Source organism: Mytilus trossulus, chromosome 7 (assembly GCF_036588685.1).
Source record: "Mytilus trossulus isolate FHL-02 chromosome 7, PNRI_Mtr1.1.1.hap1, whole genome shotgun sequence".
Taxonomy (NCBI): Eukaryota; Metazoa; Mollusca; class Bivalvia; order Mytilida; family Mytilidae; genus Mytilus; species Mytilus trossulus.
Genome location: NC_086379.1, coordinates 17,006,837 through 17,025,721, shown reverse-complemented (window position 1 = coordinate 17,025,721; position 18,885 = coordinate 17,006,837). Strand labels below are relative to the sequence as shown.

General features: G+C 30.7%; 1 protein-coding gene across 5 annotated transcripts in view; it reads right to left on the bottom strand.

Moving 5' to 3' along the window:
* Positions 1–11,290: 11,290 nt before the first annotated feature.
* LOC134724723 (RUN and FYVE domain-containing protein 2-like) overlaps positions 11,291–18,885 on the bottom strand; it is an 85,117-nt gene continuing 77,522 nt past the window's right edge. For all 5 annotated transcript variants that reach the window (XM_063587911.1, XM_063587914.1, XM_063587915.1 and 2 more), the window contains 4 exons: positions 15,902–16,031; positions 14,835–14,929; positions 13,424–13,550; positions 11,291–12,790 (listed from right to left, as the gene is read on the bottom strand). In XM_063587911.1, coding sequence (XP_063443981.1) covers positions 12,647–12,790; positions 13,424–13,550; positions 14,835–14,929; positions 15,902–16,031 — 496 coding nt within the window. In that variant the 3' untranslated portion in view covers positions 11,291–12,646. The remainder of the gene's footprint in view (positions 12,791–13,423; positions 13,551–14,834; positions 14,930–15,901; positions 16,032–18,885) is intronic.

Below are 18,885 nucleotides of genomic sequence, written 5' to 3'. Positions count from 1 at the left end.
ATTTAGGTTCTTGAATATGTTACATTGAACTAATAAATAAGTCTGCAGATTCAGGCCAAACTAAATTTAATACGTTTTGATGACAGAAAAAACAGTTAAGGGGACGTTTTTTTTTAAATAGAAAAGGATGAGACGTGTGTATGTGGGAAGAGAGGTTTGGGTTACAAGAACATTTGAAAACATTTTTTTTCAAACATGAAAGATAATGAAACATACTTTTACAATTCAGGAAGGTTCATTCACTACATAATATGGGATTTTACTGTATTTTAAGTCAGTGGATAGTATTTTACTCTCTCCCCTTTTTTCTTTTAAAGTATCACAAACAGGTACTATATTTATCATAATCACACCTTTGGCGATATGAGACAATTACACCCGACTATATACACAGTCGGTCTTGCTCAATTTAGAGTTTACGCTTGCCTCATTCTTTTCTTTTTTTTTATATCTTGGAGTATCTCTTCCTATAACCGATTAACTAGATTCGAACAGCGGCAATCTTCTGTCATCTGAATTTGGTCACTTAAAAAGTGTTGCTGTCAATGAGTCAGCAAGAGACATCTTCTCAGATACATCAATGAAAACATTCCAACGTTCTTTGACAGTTGTGATTAGGCAAGTGAAGGTAGGAATAGTTATCAAAGGTACCAGGATTATAATTTAGTTCGCCAGACGCGCGTTTCGTCTTCATAAGACTCATCAGTGACGCTCATATCAAAATATTTATAAAGCCAAATAAGTACAAAGTTGAAGAGTATGAGGATCCAAAATTCCAAAAAAAGTGGTGCCAAATACGGCTAAGGTAATCTATGCCTGGGATAAGAAAATCCTTAGTTTTTGAAAAATTCAAAATTTTGTAAACAGGAAATTTATAAAAATGACCACATTATTAATATATAGGCATTCGATGAAACGGAGCTTGCTGCATATCGTTAAAACCAGATTGCTGCTATGTATTATTATATCGTGTTGCTTTGTCTTTTTCTTTTTATAAAATTGTGTTGTCAGTTTATTTTCGATCTACTAGTTAGTCTGTCACTCTGGTATCTCTTGCCCTTCTTTTGTAAGTGCATGTGACATTTCTTGAGTAGATAATTATGTACAAGATTATATTTTGACAAGTATATTCTAGTATTAGTATATGACTATTTCACAGTTCCGTTGGTTGATAATGTTTGGATTTATCAGTTTTTACTATGATGACTTCCTCTTTTTGAAATTAACCTTAGAATTTGTTTTTAGTTTTTTTACACCTTTTTAGGGAGGTAAACTAACACACGATTTGCATATGACTTTCTTGATTTTAATACTTCATCAGATGCGCATTCCGATAAAATGTTTCCATGATTTTATTTAACAATATCCATATTTTTATGTCAGCGCCCGGTGCTGATCGTATAGGCAGGCGATTATAGCAAAATATTCACGGTCATCCCAAGATGTTAAAGTGTTTCTATATCATTTACTTTACAAATCATACATTGAAACGACGTAAATTCATAAAAGAATCACTCGGAAATCACAAATTACTACCGAGAAATGTGCATGAAATGGGAAATTCGATTTAAAAAATCGTTAAGATGACCGTAAATCATAATCAAAATATTTTCAAGATGACCGTAACATATAACTAGGATGACCGTGATTGGTAAAAAGATGACCGTAACTTGTAAAGGATGACCGTAATTTGTAAAAGCTGACTGTAATTTATAAAGGATGACCGTCAATTCTAAGAAATATCCGTACTTGTATTCAAAGCTTTTTGTTGAGTTTGTCGATTTCAATAGGGTTTTCTGAGACAAGTGCCTGTGCTCTGTTAGCGGATATAAATATGTTTCATAAATAATTTTTTTAAACTATTGGGTAATTTGGGTTCATGACAATGACAGTAAATTGTATATTTCTCGTAAACAATGAAATATTTATCGATAACGACGGTAAAATTTTAATACAAATTGACAGCGATACGACAAAAATTTGAAGAAACATGAATGTGTCCCTAGTACACAGATGCCTCGTCTTCACTATCATTTTCTATGTTTAGTGGACCGTGAAAATCGGATCAAACTGTAATTTAACATTAGAATTTAAAAGACCATACCATAGGGAAAACGTGTACTAAGCTTTAAGTTGATTGGCGTGTTTGAATTATATATTTTGTCTTTGAATAAAAACGTACAAAGCAAGAGTATTTTATATAGCATCTCGCTTCTGATTCTATAATTTATATATATCAAAGCTACAGGTTGACTTTATAACGTAAAAAACTGACAGTACGAAAAGATGAAATATATGGGTCAAGTGAAATACCTTTGTAATGAATCACAAAAACAGAGTAGGTGTGTTCAAATAGCTATTTTTTTTCTAAAAGTATTTTACGACAGTCTTTTAATTTGGATGATGATCAAAATGCATATCTTCGAAAAAAAAAATTGTTTGTGTGTGTGATAACTAGGGTTTATAATCTTCAACCACTGAACATTTTTAGTCTGCCCTTCCATGAAGTATTTAATCGGATTTTTTTTTAAATGTTTAAGAATTTTCGAAAATTTTACCTGACATCCGATTAGACAATAGTTTTAAGTTGAATCAATGCAGACAAGATCATTTACTGATGCTCATTAGCTAGTAGATACATTTGTCTTTTAAAATACAACTGACATATAAGGATCGTAATGGTGCTATGTGGATAAATTTATCGGTTTTCAAAAGCAACATCCCTACAATGGTTTCCATTTCTACGATTGTGAAAATGAACTGCGTAATGGGGAGATAATTTTGACGAAGTAGAACCCTGACTGTATGAATAACATTTCTGTATATATACAAATTGACAACGTTTCCCCTTGTGATACGCTATTCGTACAAGGCTATTTTAAGGATCTACTTTGCTGCAGATCACCATCACTAGTTTAGTCGTATGATATTTTCAAATATTTTCTGTTAATTTATCTGCACGACAAAATGGAAGACGATATAATATCAATGGGTGTTAATGTATTGGCATTTTAAAAATGTGTATTTATTATCCCAGAAATAAAAAAAAATCTTTTGTTTTGTAGTTGGAGGCTATGCACCGCATTTTTTTCATTATACTCGTAAGGTGTCATTTTATCGCGCTTTTGATGCATGTGTCTTGTTGCAAATTCTTTTTAAAAATTCAACCCTGTACTGTAAAAAAGATACATATGGTGAACTATGCATTTGAAACACGTCTTAGTTTCTTCTACTTATAGGATATAAACTAATCTTAGATACCAGGACTAAATTTTGTATAAACGCCAGACGCGCGTTTCGTCTACAAAAGACTCATCATACGCTCGAATCCAAAAAAGGTTAAAAATGCCAAATAAATTACGAAGTTGAAGAGCATTGAGGACCAAAATTCCAAAACAATTTGCCAAAAACAGATAAGGTAATCTATGCCTGAGGTAGAAAAGCGGCTTAGTTTTTCGCAAATTCAAAATTTTGTAACCAGTTAATTTATAAATATATCCATATCAATGATAATTCAGAATACTCTCATATTAATACATTTATAGTTTATACCAACACGATTAACTTCATTGGATACAAAAAGGTAGTTATATAAATACGGACATTTCTTAGAAAGACGGTCATCCTTTAAAAGTTACGGTCATCATTTACAAATTACGATCATCTTAAAACCAATTACGGTCACCCTTGTTATGAATCGCTGATTCTGTTACGGTCATCTCGATTGTGATTTACGGTCATCTGAGCGATTTTTTCAAATCGAAATTCAAGTTTCATGCACATTTCTCGGTAGTAATTAGTGATTTCCGTGTGATTCTTTTATGAATTTACATCGTTGAAATGTATGATTTGTAAGGAAAATGATATAGAAACATTTTAACAGACAATACAGATACTGACCTAATTTTTCATCCGACATCTTGGGATGACCGTGAATGCAGTTACGGTCATCAGCTTTACCCCAGTGAAGTCAGGAGCCTGTAATTCAGTGATTGTCCTTGTTTCGTGCTAGTCACATAAATTGTATTGATATAATTTATGCCGTTAGTTTTCATATTAGAATTATTTAACATTTTTCATGTCAGTGGCTTCTATAGCTGACTATACGGTACTGGTTTTTCTCATTGTTCGGCCGACGCCTGCTATTATTGAGTTATACCTTTCTACCATTCGCTGATGTACTTGAATTGTGAAATTTAGATTTCTTCTCGTGTTTTGCCAGCAGACAGTTTTTACATTTATGATACATTTAACTTCTTATTCAGAGAATTAAAGAATTCTATGTTTCAGTAAGAGTACATACAGGTATTTTTATTAAAGAATTCCAAGTAGTTAAATAATATTATTGAGAGTGGAAACAGGGAATATCTCAAAGAGATAACAACTCGACCAAAGAGCAGAAAACAATGCTTCCAATTAACTCGGCGTCTTAGATACCAGGATTAAATTTTAGCCAGACGCGCGTTGTGTCTACAATAGACTCATCAGTGACGCTCGAATCCATAAAAAGTTAAAACAGGCCAAATGCAGTACGAAGTTGGAGAGCATTGAGGACCAAAATTCCTAAAAGTTTTGCAAATTTAATGCATCGAGAAAATCCCGCACTGGAGTTGGGCTTCAACTGGGTCCTAGACAATAATGTATACTAGTTCAGAGAAATTGAAGTATGCCCAGTGCACGATGTTTTGTCGATATTGTCAACATTGCAATGTCAACTTTATAATAGTGTCGTTATTGTGTCACGTTGTATCCTATCTTTATGTTCAGTACCTTTGTGTTTACATTGTTCACATCGTATATTCGTAATGTTAACAATTTCGTGTCAACATCGTGTTTATGTTGTATATCGACTCTATAACTTTCTGTTTACATCGTTGACTACGTATACATTGTGATGTTGACACTACCTTTTTTTTACATTGTCAACATTGTATAAATGTTGTGAACCAAGTCTTAACTTTTATGTTTACATCGTTCACATTGTACATCGTGATGTTGACAATATCGGTTTTACAATGTCAACATTGTATAAATGTTGTGACCCAAGTCTTTACCTTGGTATTTACATCGTTCACATCGTATACATCGTGATGTCGACAATATCGTGTCAACATCGTGTTTATGTTGTATATCGACTCTATAACTTTCTGTTTACATCGTTCACATCGTTTACATCGTGAAGCTGACAATATCGTTTATACATCGTCAACATCGTATAAATGTTGTGACCCAAGTCTTTACCTTGGTATTTACATCGTTCATTTTGTATACATCGCAATGTTGGCAATATCGTGTCAACATCGTTTTTATGTTGAATATCGACTCTATAACTTTCTGTTTACGTCGTTAACATCGTGATGTTGATAATATCGTTTCTACATCGTCAACATCGCATAAATGTTGTGAACCATGTCTTTACCTTAGTGTTCACATCGTATACATCGCAATGTTGACAATATCGTGTCAACATCGTGTTTATGTTGAATATATAGTCCATACCTTTCTGTTTATATCGTTCACATCGTATACATCGTGATGTTGACAATATCGTTTATACATCATTTACATCGTCAACATCGTACGTGAACCAAGTCTATACATTTGTATTAACATCGTTCAAATCGTATACATTGTGATATTGCCAATATAAAAAAAGTTTTTTTATTCATTTATATCATAATTATTCAATGAAGTTTGTCGATAACATGTGTATAGTTTGCATTTTTATGGGTTTTTTTAACAACAAATCTTTTAAAAACAAATGTGATGTTATAATTTGACACAAAATAGTGTCAACATAGTTCATATGGCGATGTAAACAATGAAAACACATTTTTTTAAACATTGTATACATAACAATGTTTACGATGTCAACGATGAAAACAATATATAATTCTGGTTAGCTACAAAATGTATGTTATTATTGTATTGTTCTCTGTTACCAATCTTTTGTCACATTATGTATATATAATGTATTGCCATAGCATGTTCTATATGCTTTTGCAAATAAAATGTATTCAATTCAAACGATGTCAACGATATAAACACTATATAAGAGTTAAGACAATGTAAACAATGTTGACACAACATCGTGTTAACATTGTATACATTGCGATGTATACAATGTTAAAAAAATGTGTTTACATTGTGTACATCGCCATATTATCTATGTTGACACTATATCAACAATGTTAACATAGTATAAGGGTTCAAACAATGTATACGATGTTGACACAACATCGTGTTAACATTTTATACATTTAATACAATATAAACACAATATATTTTCTAGATTATATACATCGCGATGTTAACGATGTCAACAATATATAAGGGTTCAAACAATGTAAACAATGATGACACAATATCGTGTTAACATTGTAGATATTGCGACGTCTACAATATTGATTAATCATCGAGCACTGGACATGAGAAATTGACGTCACACTAAAGTCCGAAACATATATATGAAACAAAATTAAAAACAAAACACATAGCCTTAAAACTGACAGATGTTCCTCAATGGATATGGGCTAACATGCGGCGAGGTTAACCGAGATCCCAACCCTCCCCTATACCTCTAGACGTTGTGGAACAAACAAATAATAAGTATCGATTCAAATGCTTCTGTATAACTGACCTTTACCTTATTATAAAAAAGATCTTTCTACGTTTTTCTAGTAAATCAAGTTTTCTTGAACAATCTTTTGTAAATGATTTAAGTACTGTTTGATTTCCAATGATACCACTTCTAGTTAAGTTTTAGTGCGTTAGAACCAGGTAAGGTAACATACAATTTTGAATACCATTTTAACAACAGTTCTTGTAAGGAGATCAAGACTTCTTTTATATTTAGTTATAATGGAGGCTGTCTTATGATGAGTTTATTTGCTAATAAGTAGTAATTATATTGGTAAATATTGCTTTTCAAGCGTTGAAAGTGCTCATAATTTATAGTACTGCTCTTGATTGTTTTTATATTTTTTTAGTTGAAGCATTGAGTCATTTTGTGATAAAGGCTATATCAGTAACTATCATTTTACTCAAACCATAAAAAGATCTTTCTCAAAATTGAAACAAAAGAACATACGTTCATAAAAGATTGTGTTTTCTGAACAACTTCCCTTCTTCCTGCACCAGGGAGACTATTTGTTATATATATTTGTTCATTAATAATCTTATAAGAGGATTTCATTTCAATTTTTGGAGAGTGTAAAAAGACCTCAAAGATACAATGTAATAAGTAATCTAGTACGATCTGTGCTTTTGTTACTAGTGTTTCTACTTTGTATCGATCTGATGAATTAATATCTTTACAACTAATTTTTAATTTTATTCAGATATTGTGCTGCAATACCACTGTCCGAGGTAAGGGTAGGGTTAGGTGCCTGCAAAATATGTTAAACCCCATGCACTACATTCTATATGTGGCTGTCCCAATTCAGAAGCCTGTAATTCAGTAATTGCCGTTTGGGACTGTATTTGTTTTCGTTTTTATTTTTATATTTATTGATCTGTAATTAATTCGTGCCGTTAGTTTTCTTGGTTTAAATGTTTAACATTTCCCATTTTTGTTGTCTTTTATAGCTGACAATGCCGTATGGGTTTTTCTAACAGTTGAAGGCCGAACTGTAACCTATAGTCGTTAACTTCTTTGTCATTTGGTCTCTTAATCTTACCAAAGAATCAAACCTCCTGTACCAAGTCAGGAATATGACTGTTGTTTCCTTTGAGCTTTTTATATATAATTTTCCGTTTTGAATATTCCTTGGAGTTTGGAATTTGATGCGACTGTCATACAAGTGAGACGTTTAGCTAGCTATAAAACCAGTGTTAATCCGCCATTTTCTACATAAGAAAATGCCTGTACCAAGTCAAGAATATGAAAGTTGTTATTCATTCATATGATGTGTTTTGGCATCTGATTGTGCCATTTTATTAGGGACTTTTTGTTTAGAATTTTCATTGGAGTTCATTATTGTTGTTATTTTTACTTTCTTGGTATGTTTGTAATTTTTCTTTTCCCTTGGTCCTACTAAAAACTTAAATACGAAATTTTCATGGTCTAGTTTGCCTGTTAAAAATAAGAGTTTTATACCCCAACAAAATTCATATTCAGTGTGTATTGTATAATATATATTTCAAGGCATAACTGAATAACTGATTTGATACATTTTATTCCATATCTGTTTAAAACAATTTTGCACCATATTACAACTTTATAAATAATATAACATTTAGCTTTACATCTCATATTCATCAGCAACATATAAAATAACAATCACTCATACATCTATATCATTCCACCATATACTATTGTATTTATAAATTATTGATATTGTCATCAGCACACTTTTATTATTTCATTTAAAACTGCATGTCAAGGAAAAAAACATGCCAGTAGATTAACATTGCTAAAGTATTTAGTAATTCTTTCTATCTTGATAGCCAATATTTTTTCTCATTTTCCATTCTGAAATCCTTGTACTTGGGGAGTCATGTTTTATGCAAATGGGTAAAAATCAATCCTTTAGCAATTTTATATTACATGTAAATTCATTCATTGTTGAACATTCTTTTCATAACATCTTATTTTAACAGCCATTTTAATTACACTTTTAAATATGATAGCTCTTTCATAACAAAATGTCAATGAGCGAAAGCAAGATTTACATTTTGTTGACCTGAAAATGAACATACTATTAAATTAGTGATTGATCAAATTTTTTCTTTAACCTTTAACCCAATCAAAACACCAGCCTCCACAACATTTTCAAGCGTTTTACGATCTCTTGATTTGGTCAATTCTGAAAAACCATCTACATCATAAGAAAACCGAATCACTTTCTACGTATGAAACTTGGTAAGGAATGGCTCAAAACAATATATATTTCTTGTAATAATAAATATAATATTGTATAGAAAAATTCTGCTGTTCCACTAAGAAACATGAAACACTGCTCAATGGCAATGTTTTAAATTGTGTACAATTTTTACAATATTGAGAGATATATTCATCAGTCTGTTTCTTGAACATTTAAACATAAATAAAATGCATTGACTTATAAAAACTCATAAAAGTTACCAGGATTAAAGTTTGGTTTTTCGTCTATATAAGATTCATCAGTGGTATTAAAATAAAAAAAGTTGTGAATTTTGAAATCAGAAAAAAACTAAAACAAATTCACCAACCACACAAAGTTACCAAAATGTTTTATATGTCAGTTAAGACTAGTTTAAATGACTATGATGCTAGATAAATTCAAAATCAAGAACCTTTATCACTCTATAGGTTTCATTTTTCTAAAAACACTCTCCAACAAATCCTATCGGCACACACTCACACATATTTCAATTCTTTCTTAGCAACACTTTTTCTGTGGCTTCCATTCCCAATCTGTGCTGTACTATTGAATGGTACATTTTTTTCCCAATTAGAAGAACTATGCATGGAAATATCACTGAAAGCAAGTGACATGCATACTCACAATCTTCATTCATAATAATACATATATACATACATGCTTACATGAGTATTAACACAAATTTATGTTAGTCTATATACTGACACTTCCATATCCCAGAAACTCACATTATGTGTGCAATTTATTAAGTAAGACAGTTTTGTCATTACAGCTCAAACTCAAAACTTGCAAAACAGACATTAATAAATATATGTTCAATATTCTGTAAGTTCAGAAATTCAGAAAATATTGGGAATATTAATGCAATTAAAACAAATTGGTGAGTATCCCAATAGTAAGAACTGGCAATTCTAATATCTTATACATATATTCATATACAGGTTTTCTGAAATCACCAATAATTTATCTCTCATCTAAGCACAATTAACTATAGTCCTGAAAAAATGCACACAATAATTTCTGAATTAACAATATTTCAAACTGCAGTAGAAACACTGCAAAAGGTTAAAATGGCATTTTTTTTTTAAACAGTTTGCAATTGGTAAAATTTCATATCTTAGTTCACAACAATGTTTTATTGCTGAATGAAGTCTGATGGTGCATTTAAAAAGCAACTCCTTAATCTTTTTTCCTTGTTCACATCAAATTAAATGGAAATGCATTAACTGTGACTTACATATGTGTGATAAGTGAAAAGACGAATTCTTGTCAAATTAAATTGAAATGCTTTAATTGTGAAGAACATATTTGTGATAAATGAAAAGACAAATTCTTGAAAAATTATATGGAAATGTTTAAACTGTGACTATTTGTGATAAATGCAAGAGCAAAATTAATGTAAAATGAAATGGAAATGTTTAAACTGTAACATACATATGTGTGATGAATGCAAGAACAACATTTACATCAAATTTTAAATGAAAATGTGTAGATTGTGACACTACTTATGTGTTAAATGGAAGGACAATATATATATGTAAATAGAAATGGAAATGTTTAATACTGATGTGTGATGAATGCAAGAACAACATTTACATCAAATTTTAAATGGAAATGTGTAGATTGTGACACTACTTATGTGTGTTAAATGGAAGGACTAAATCCGTGTAAAATGAAATGGAAATGTTTAAATTGTGACATTTTGATGTGTAATAAATGCAAGGACAAAATTCATGTCAAATTAAAATTTGCAAAAGACCACACAGTTATCAGTTTAAAAGATGTTGGAATGCAAAAGGAAGCACTGAACTTTTTGGATTTCACATGTGGTATTAATTGTGAATAACTGAAGTTTAGTGACCATGCAGGACAGCCTTCTATTATGTTTTGTATATTTTTAGATAAGTTAGTTTGTGCATCATGCATTATAAATTCCACAATGCCATTTATTTGTAGAAATAAACAAGGATAATACATGTAACATGAAAGTGAAAAATAAAAAAATGAACAAACAATTACTGTGTTTGCCTGCAGTTCACAGTCAACAACAGCAGAAGTGTTTTTTTTTAATTTTTAATTTTGATTCATCTTATGTGTACTGTACTACTGATATTTTGTTTCAATTTTTAAAAAAGAAAATTAGGTCTACAATGTGTTGTTATGTCAACTTTACATTTGTTATGCCTACCAGCAGTTCCCATGTTTAACATTTAGTTTATATTTATTTTCTGGTACATTTAAGTGATCAATACCTTAGTTCATCTTATATGACTGTACTATTTATAATTTGTATAATTTTTTTTTCAAAAAACGTAAGGCTTTTAATGTGTTTTATACCTTTATTTCATACTTTTTGATACCATTAGTGATCAGTATTGAATTTTTAAATCAATTTATATGTACTGTACTATCCATATTTAAAAAAATTATAAAGCAAATAGGAGGCCTATCAATAAGTTGTTATAAATTAAGTTTACAGTTTTGGGTACCTTTAGTGATCAGTATTTTATTTTAACTACGGTACATGTTTATTATGAATTTTCCATTTTGATTTTTTTTGTTCAAAATAAATATGGGCAAACTTTTTGAGGAATATTTCTTTGTTTGATGTAAATTTTTACGATTAATTCAATTTTCTCAATGTACAACATAATATTTAAAGCTGGTCAAACACTGATAGCTTATTTAATTAACTGTTTAATCTTTTTTCCAAGTTCATATCAAATAAAATGGAAATGCTTAAACTGTGACATACTAATGTGTGATAAATGCAAGGACAAAATTTATGTTAAATTAAAAATTGCAAAGGACAAAAAAACTTGTCTGCCATACAAAATAATTAGACTGGTTTCTTCAATGAGTTTTTTTCACTTTTGTTTCCAAAATTCAAAGGACTCTTTATAAACAGGAAGAAACTGTCTGGCAGATATGAGCACCATTTACACACTGCAACTCATCCATAGAATAATTCTGAAATACAGGTGCTGGGTAAAAATCTCATGCTCATTGGCTATATCTCAAATTTTTGCATCAGCATAATAAAGTTCAAGACCAAATATCAAGTCATTCCATTTAACAGAAATGTACCGTAGTAATATGAAACTATAATTTTCGATGGATGAACAGACAGAATGCAGTAGACCACCCAATCTATAGGTGGTGGTATACTACTAAACATTCATTGCTTATCTGGATACTGGAATTACAATAAAACATGTGATTTATGGAAACTATTTAAATTTAACACATTTAAAGCTTTTTACAAGCCTTGGAATTAAAAGTTTGAGCCATTTTACTTTATATTCATATAAATTGTAATATATTCTTTAGAGTCATAAACTATAAACATAGAAGAGTAGTTTTGATTTGAAAAGAAAAATATTTCTGTAATGTCATTTGAAGGTTACTGATTTATATAGAATCAATTTCAAAGTATATAGATTTCAAATGTCTCCCACTGTATTGCACTTCAAGAACAAGAAATCTGACTGCAGTCATTCATACAAGAAAAAAACTGTTGCACAATTGCCCTTGCAATAGGATATCTTAAAGCTGACATTTCACAATGTAAATTCTGTATAAAATAGCAGAGAGGAATCATTAAACATATTTATAAAACGATGAAATTGAAAACAAATTGGTAGTTAATTTCTGGCTTTGTTTGTCATGCTCTATTTTTAACCTCTTTTCAACTGTGTCTCAGCTGAATATATAATGGAATTCACAGCCAATTGAAGCAGTGTTTGTTTATAACATCATGATGACCTCTAATTTTCCAAAGGTCACTGAGCGGCAGCAGAATATCTCTGTAACAGAAATGTTTGACAGTCATCACAAACTCGTACTGGCTTGGCTGAAGAGGGAAGTGGCATTTTATTGTCTGAACACTCATTACAGAAAATATTTCCACAATTCCGACAGTGGTGCTGAAAAAAGAAAAAGAAAACAAAATGTAATAGCTTTATCCAAATCAAGCAATATTCAAACACAAAAAATACAAATAGAGTTCACCACACCAGCATCCCATTAAAAATTCTATTTTTACAGCTAGATTGACAAAACTTCAAATTCTAACTACTGTGGATTCATTATTATTCATTAGATACCAGTTTTCATAGTTTTCATGGGTACATACAGATTAACCAAGAACTTAAAGATTTAACAAATAACAAATTTTCCATCAGGTTGAATGCAGACTTCGATAAAATTATGAAATCCCATATTTATGAAAAGTTTTCAAAAATCAACAAAAATTGGTACCCTCGTAAAAATTTTTATCCATAGTATCCAGAGTTGATATACATTGGCACTCACACCACATCTCCTATATCTATTGTAGTCAAAGTGTTCAAATCTGTTTCTCTAACAATTTTATTGAAAACACTGAGTGGACCACATTTTGAATGTGTATGTCCCAAATAAGAGTCTGTAGTTAAGTGTTTGTATTTGGTTCATGTCTGTCATATTTCTTTTTGTAGGTAAATTATTTTGTTATAAAATTAGGGCTTAAATTTTCTCTATTGAACAGCTGGATATTACATAGTTTGTAGTGTACAAACCTTCCTCCTAGATATGGAGAATTCTTTCTCACAAGTGGTACAGTGTGAAGCATCCTTATCTCCCTTCCATTGAAGATCCTTTGTGGCCATCTGCGCTTCTTTCATGTCTTCTACCCGTAATTTGGATCTTTAAAAAAAAAGTCAAATTATATCATAAAAAGAATAATTACATTTATTTCTTTTAAATTCTGAAATATTACTGATGGATATTTTTTCAAAACAGGTGAATATTTTTATAAAAAACACTTTTTTAATGATGTTAAATAATAATTATAGAGTCACTGACTTCGTTTTTACAATATAAAATATAATATAATATATCATTCAAAGTATTGTTCTTGGTGAAAAAAATATACCACATAATGCTGAAACAAGCGTATCGTCATTGCATCAATGATCATTGGCCATAAATCGTTGATTTTTTTTACGTTTTCACTACAGTAACCAACCAGATAACAGATTGGTAAATACCATAAAAATGAACTCAGTGAACCTATGATTATTTTACATTATTAAAACGGAAATTCATGTACCAACAACATAGTTTTTAAATTAAAAGCTATTGAGCAGCCTTTTAAGATTTTATGGGTTAAGACTTTTTCGCTTATTTTATGTGATTTCCATACAAATATTCACCTTTTTTGAAAATAACAATCAGTAATATTTCAAACAATAAAAAAGATAAAAGCATTATTTTTTTTTAGATTTTTAGTTATAATTCAAAAAGCCAAGTTGTATTCAAAATTATACCAAAATCTGTGACATAGCCTATTTACTGTTCCTTGACCTTAAATCAAATAATCTTGAATAAACACTGAAAACAGAGAGAACTACTAAAAGTCATACCTGCCAAGTGTCACTATTTGCGGGAGATTTCCCTCATGGAGACTCCCAAATTGATTTTTTTGAAGAGCAATTATGTCCACAATTTTAAAAAAACAATTAATTTTACAATGAATTGAGGCTTACAAAAGTATGAAGAAGCCAAAAAATTACATTACACTGTATATGAAGGCCCCCTTGAAGGTTTTTTATGAGTATGGCAGCCATCTTGCACGCAAAACCCCCATTGGCATTTTGAAAACTTGGCAGGTATGAAAAGTACTAAGATAAACAACCAGTGAATAAGAAAAAGACAGTTAAATGGCTAAGATATTTCCTTTTCGGAAATTATACTTATCAATATTGTTAACATTTATTTCAAATTTAAAACCAAATATTGATTCCAAGTTATTTTGAGTTATCTTATTTTTACTGAATGGAAGTCCTACTTACTCACTTAGATGTGAACTATTTTTACTGAATGGAAGTCCTACTTACTCGCTTAGATGTGAACTATTTTTACTGAATGGAAGTCCTACTTACTCACTTAGATGTGAACTATTTGTTACTGAATGGAAGTCCTACTTACTCGCTTAGATGTGAACCTAATTCTGCTAATGCTCTTTCCTGTTCTTCACAAGCTTTCTGTAAACTTAAATGACCTTTCTGTAATTCTGTATAATCCTACAACAGTATAAATAATTAATATCAATATTGGTAAAAAAGTAGTCTTTTTATATAAGAAAACATATATTATTATGTTACATAACAGTACAGTTGTTGACCGAATATAAAGTTATTTGTAATTTGTTGACCGAATATAAAGTCCTTTTGTCATTAATGGTAATTTTTGGTGCATGATCATAAATTGTACACTTTCTTTCAGACAATAAAAAATAGACTTATTTTGACTTTCAATAACCATAGGATTAATTATTTGAGTCATACCTCTGACGAAACACAAGAAGGATATTTTGATGAATAACTTTAATATTTTAACAAATACGACTTTAACAATAGACGAAAATGAGCATCTGTTTCTAAAAATATATCGCTTTTCACAATAGTTAAGTTTCAAACACAATTGTGACAGCAATTTTGGACTAGGTTGCTCAAAACATTGGAGAAAGATCTTACATTTTTCACCAGAAAATCTTTATTTTCTTAAAAATCATTTTATTTTGAATTGCACAAAAAAGCTTCAAAGTAATGTATGTTCACATCTGTCACATGAAGCAGACCTATGACATTGAACTGAATCTGTGCTAAAGTCTAAAGATGACAACTTTCTTTTTAACACAAAGAACAATATATGTGAAATAACTGGTTAGAATTGAATAGTGTTTGACATAAAAGGTTAATGTTAATAAATATATTGATTTAGTCACTCAGGCTGACATTAAGCCATATCCATTCCTCACTCGTTTTGTAACTTATAATTAGAGAATTCCCTGATTGGATAAGAGTCCTTCAGTGGTAATAAGATAAATACATATCATGATGGTAGGGAGGATATTCAATTTCTTTCTTTCCATTAAATTTGTCTTTGCCTCTAAATCATTTTGTCTAGACTTTGACATGGAACTATTAATACACATTAACTACCTTCTTTTGATTGTAATCCTAGTTTAATACAATACACTTATAATAACCTACTTTTTCTACATGTTTCAATTGCTGAAGTTCAGTTAGAATTTCTGTTGAAGCTGTTTTCTCCTGTTCTAATGTTTTCTGTAAAGTTGCTCTCCATTCTTTTTCTATTCTTAAATCCGTCTCTAAAGCAGTGCTGAAAAGAGAAAGAAAAAGACTTTTTTATAAAATGTAGAAAAAAAATCTTTAAGAGTAATTAAGTTATACAGTATCAATATATATAAATCTAACCCAAAGTAACTAAAATACAACTTGGTCAAGGAACCTACTGACCTTAACATTTATATACAGGCCTCATAGTGTTAAGTTCCACAATCTCTTTTTGATTTGTTTTAAAAGTCAGTCAATTGCTGCTATGGCATTAAAAATTCTGCTACTTATTTCAACATTTATCAAAAAGTGCTCAATACTATTCATATTGATACCGAAACTTAAAAAAAAACAACTTTAAGCTGTTGAAAGAAAAATTTGATTTCATTAAGTTACTTGAACTTGTTTGATCTGTTTTTTTTTCATTCTTTTTTTCTTTAGTATTGTCACATAAAGTAGTTGCTGATCCAGGATTTTGAAAAAAGGGGCACATAAGAAATGGGACTAGTAAAAAGACTACACATTAATCATATATACTATGAAGCTGAGTAATAGGGGCTAAATAGCATCTGACAACAGCTAACCACATGTAAGAAAAAAAAAGTAAAAACAATTAGAGACAACCAACAAATAGTTTATCTCATATTTATAAGTATTGTTTAAAGCAATCAAAAGACAAAACTGATGCTGAATGGACAATTGAAAATAATGCTACCAAATCAATCTTGACCTCCAACAAAAAATGGATGAAAGGACAAGTATATTGTCCTATGGTAAATGAAAATTAAATTAAATATTTAAAAAAGACACAAAGTGGATACAATTACACAATATTATACATTATTATTAGCACATGATGAAGGATCTCTAGAAATGGAAATCAATTGATTGGCTGTCAGAATTTACAGTACAATAAAACTCCCTTGGGAGGCCTCTACCATCAAGGAAGAGGAAGAAGGATAACATTACATCATAATTATCAAAATAAAAAAGATCTTTGATGGAACTATACAAAAATTCTTCTACCTACAAATATGTTAAACTTAAAATGAATTGATATAGCTTGAATAGTAAATAAATCTAGTATGTCTGTGTCATTGAGTCTGTTGTTTTAAAGGGAAACACTGGTTTTTTCCCTAAAAAATACCTACCGGCATGTAACACCCTAATAAAAAAAAAACAGATGCTCCGCAGGGCGCAGCTTTATACGACCGCAGAGGTTGAACCCTGAACGGTTGGGGCAAGTATGGACACAACATTCAAGCTGGATTCAGCTCTAAATTTGGATTGTGATTAAATAGTTGACACAGAATGAATGTGGTCTAATGAACTTAAAATTTTTGTTTTGCCTTTGAGCAATTCACTAAGGCTATGCTGTTGAATATTTATCCTCTCAAAAAAATGTTTGAAGAAATTTTCTTTTTATTTATGAAATTTCAAATGAGAAAAATTGAACCCATCCCCCTCCCCCCCAATTTTTTTTTTCACACCCCCTATCCTTTATTCCAAAACTAATCTCAATTCAAAGTTCTAATTGAGTTTGCAACAATAATTACTCATTTAAATACATCATAAAATATTAAAATGTTAAAAAGTGCTTGTTATCACTGAATGGTAAAGATTGTTTTAATTATCAGTTGGTAGTAAAAGTGAATATACATTGTATATTGAATAAAACAATGATTTAAGTTTATTCAACTACCTATTCTGGACGAAGAAAGATAACTCCAATTGAAAATCTTGCTATTGCACAATATTGTGAAATTAGATATTTCTTGATATTAAATTCCGCGAGGTGAACCAACGCCTGTGAAATCGTTTTGGTAGAGTCCCTGAAGTGGATACCTTGGTATGCCGGGTTGTCAAATCATGCAAATGAATGCAATCCTTAAATAATAATTAAAATTGACAACAACACTTCAAAAGATCTGCAATTTTATTATCTATGTCTACATGTTTCGCCTGCAAGGCAGGCTTCATCAGGACAATTTTTATACAGAAATTGAGCCCCTGAAGTACTCGAAAGTGGTGCATTGAATTTGACGTCGTCATGGTGAGAGAAACAATGAAAAGTGAAAGTAGCAATACAGAGTTATAAATAGATAAGATAAATATAGAAAATTAAAGTTTGTATACAATGTAACTTGAGTTCGTTTTACTATTATATGATACATGAAATTGTTCTAAAGGCTTGGCATCTGATAGGACGAACTTCCCATGGTTCCTACCACTTCGCAAGGCTTCTCTTCCAACCTGGCCATAGTTGGAGGTTACTACTTCCCGGCGCGTCGGCAACAATAGGAAGATTATGATCGCCGCTGTGGATAATAAAATTGTCAAAAACTGTTCCTTTGTTAATTATTTGGTGACTATATAATTTTTGGATCGTCTGCAGTAGTTGGTCTGTATAATGGCATAGTTGTGAATTCCTAGTTCATTTAAGATCGGCGCCCGTGGTACGTTTCTTCTGCAATCATTTATATCTGCTATCATTTATAGCTGTATAGGTGGTATCGGACATCTTGGTCATCTTGATTCAGTTGTAATTTCGTTGTAAGTATGGAATATTCCTTGGTCCATGTATATGCTGGTGGCCTGTAGATCGGCGCTGTTAGCTTGGCGGTTCCTTTCGGATGCAGGGGTTCACGATTAAATAATAAATTAAATTCCGCGAGGTGAACCAACGCCTGTGAAATCGTTTTGGTAGAGTCCCTGAAGTGGATACCTTGGTATGCCGGGTTGTCAAATCATGCAAATGAATGCAATCCTTAAATAATAATTAAAATTGACAACAACACTTCAAAAGATCTGCAATTTTATTATCTATGTCTACATGTTTCGCCTGCAAGGCAGGCTTCATCAGGACAATTTTTATACAGAAATTGAGCCCCTGAAGTACT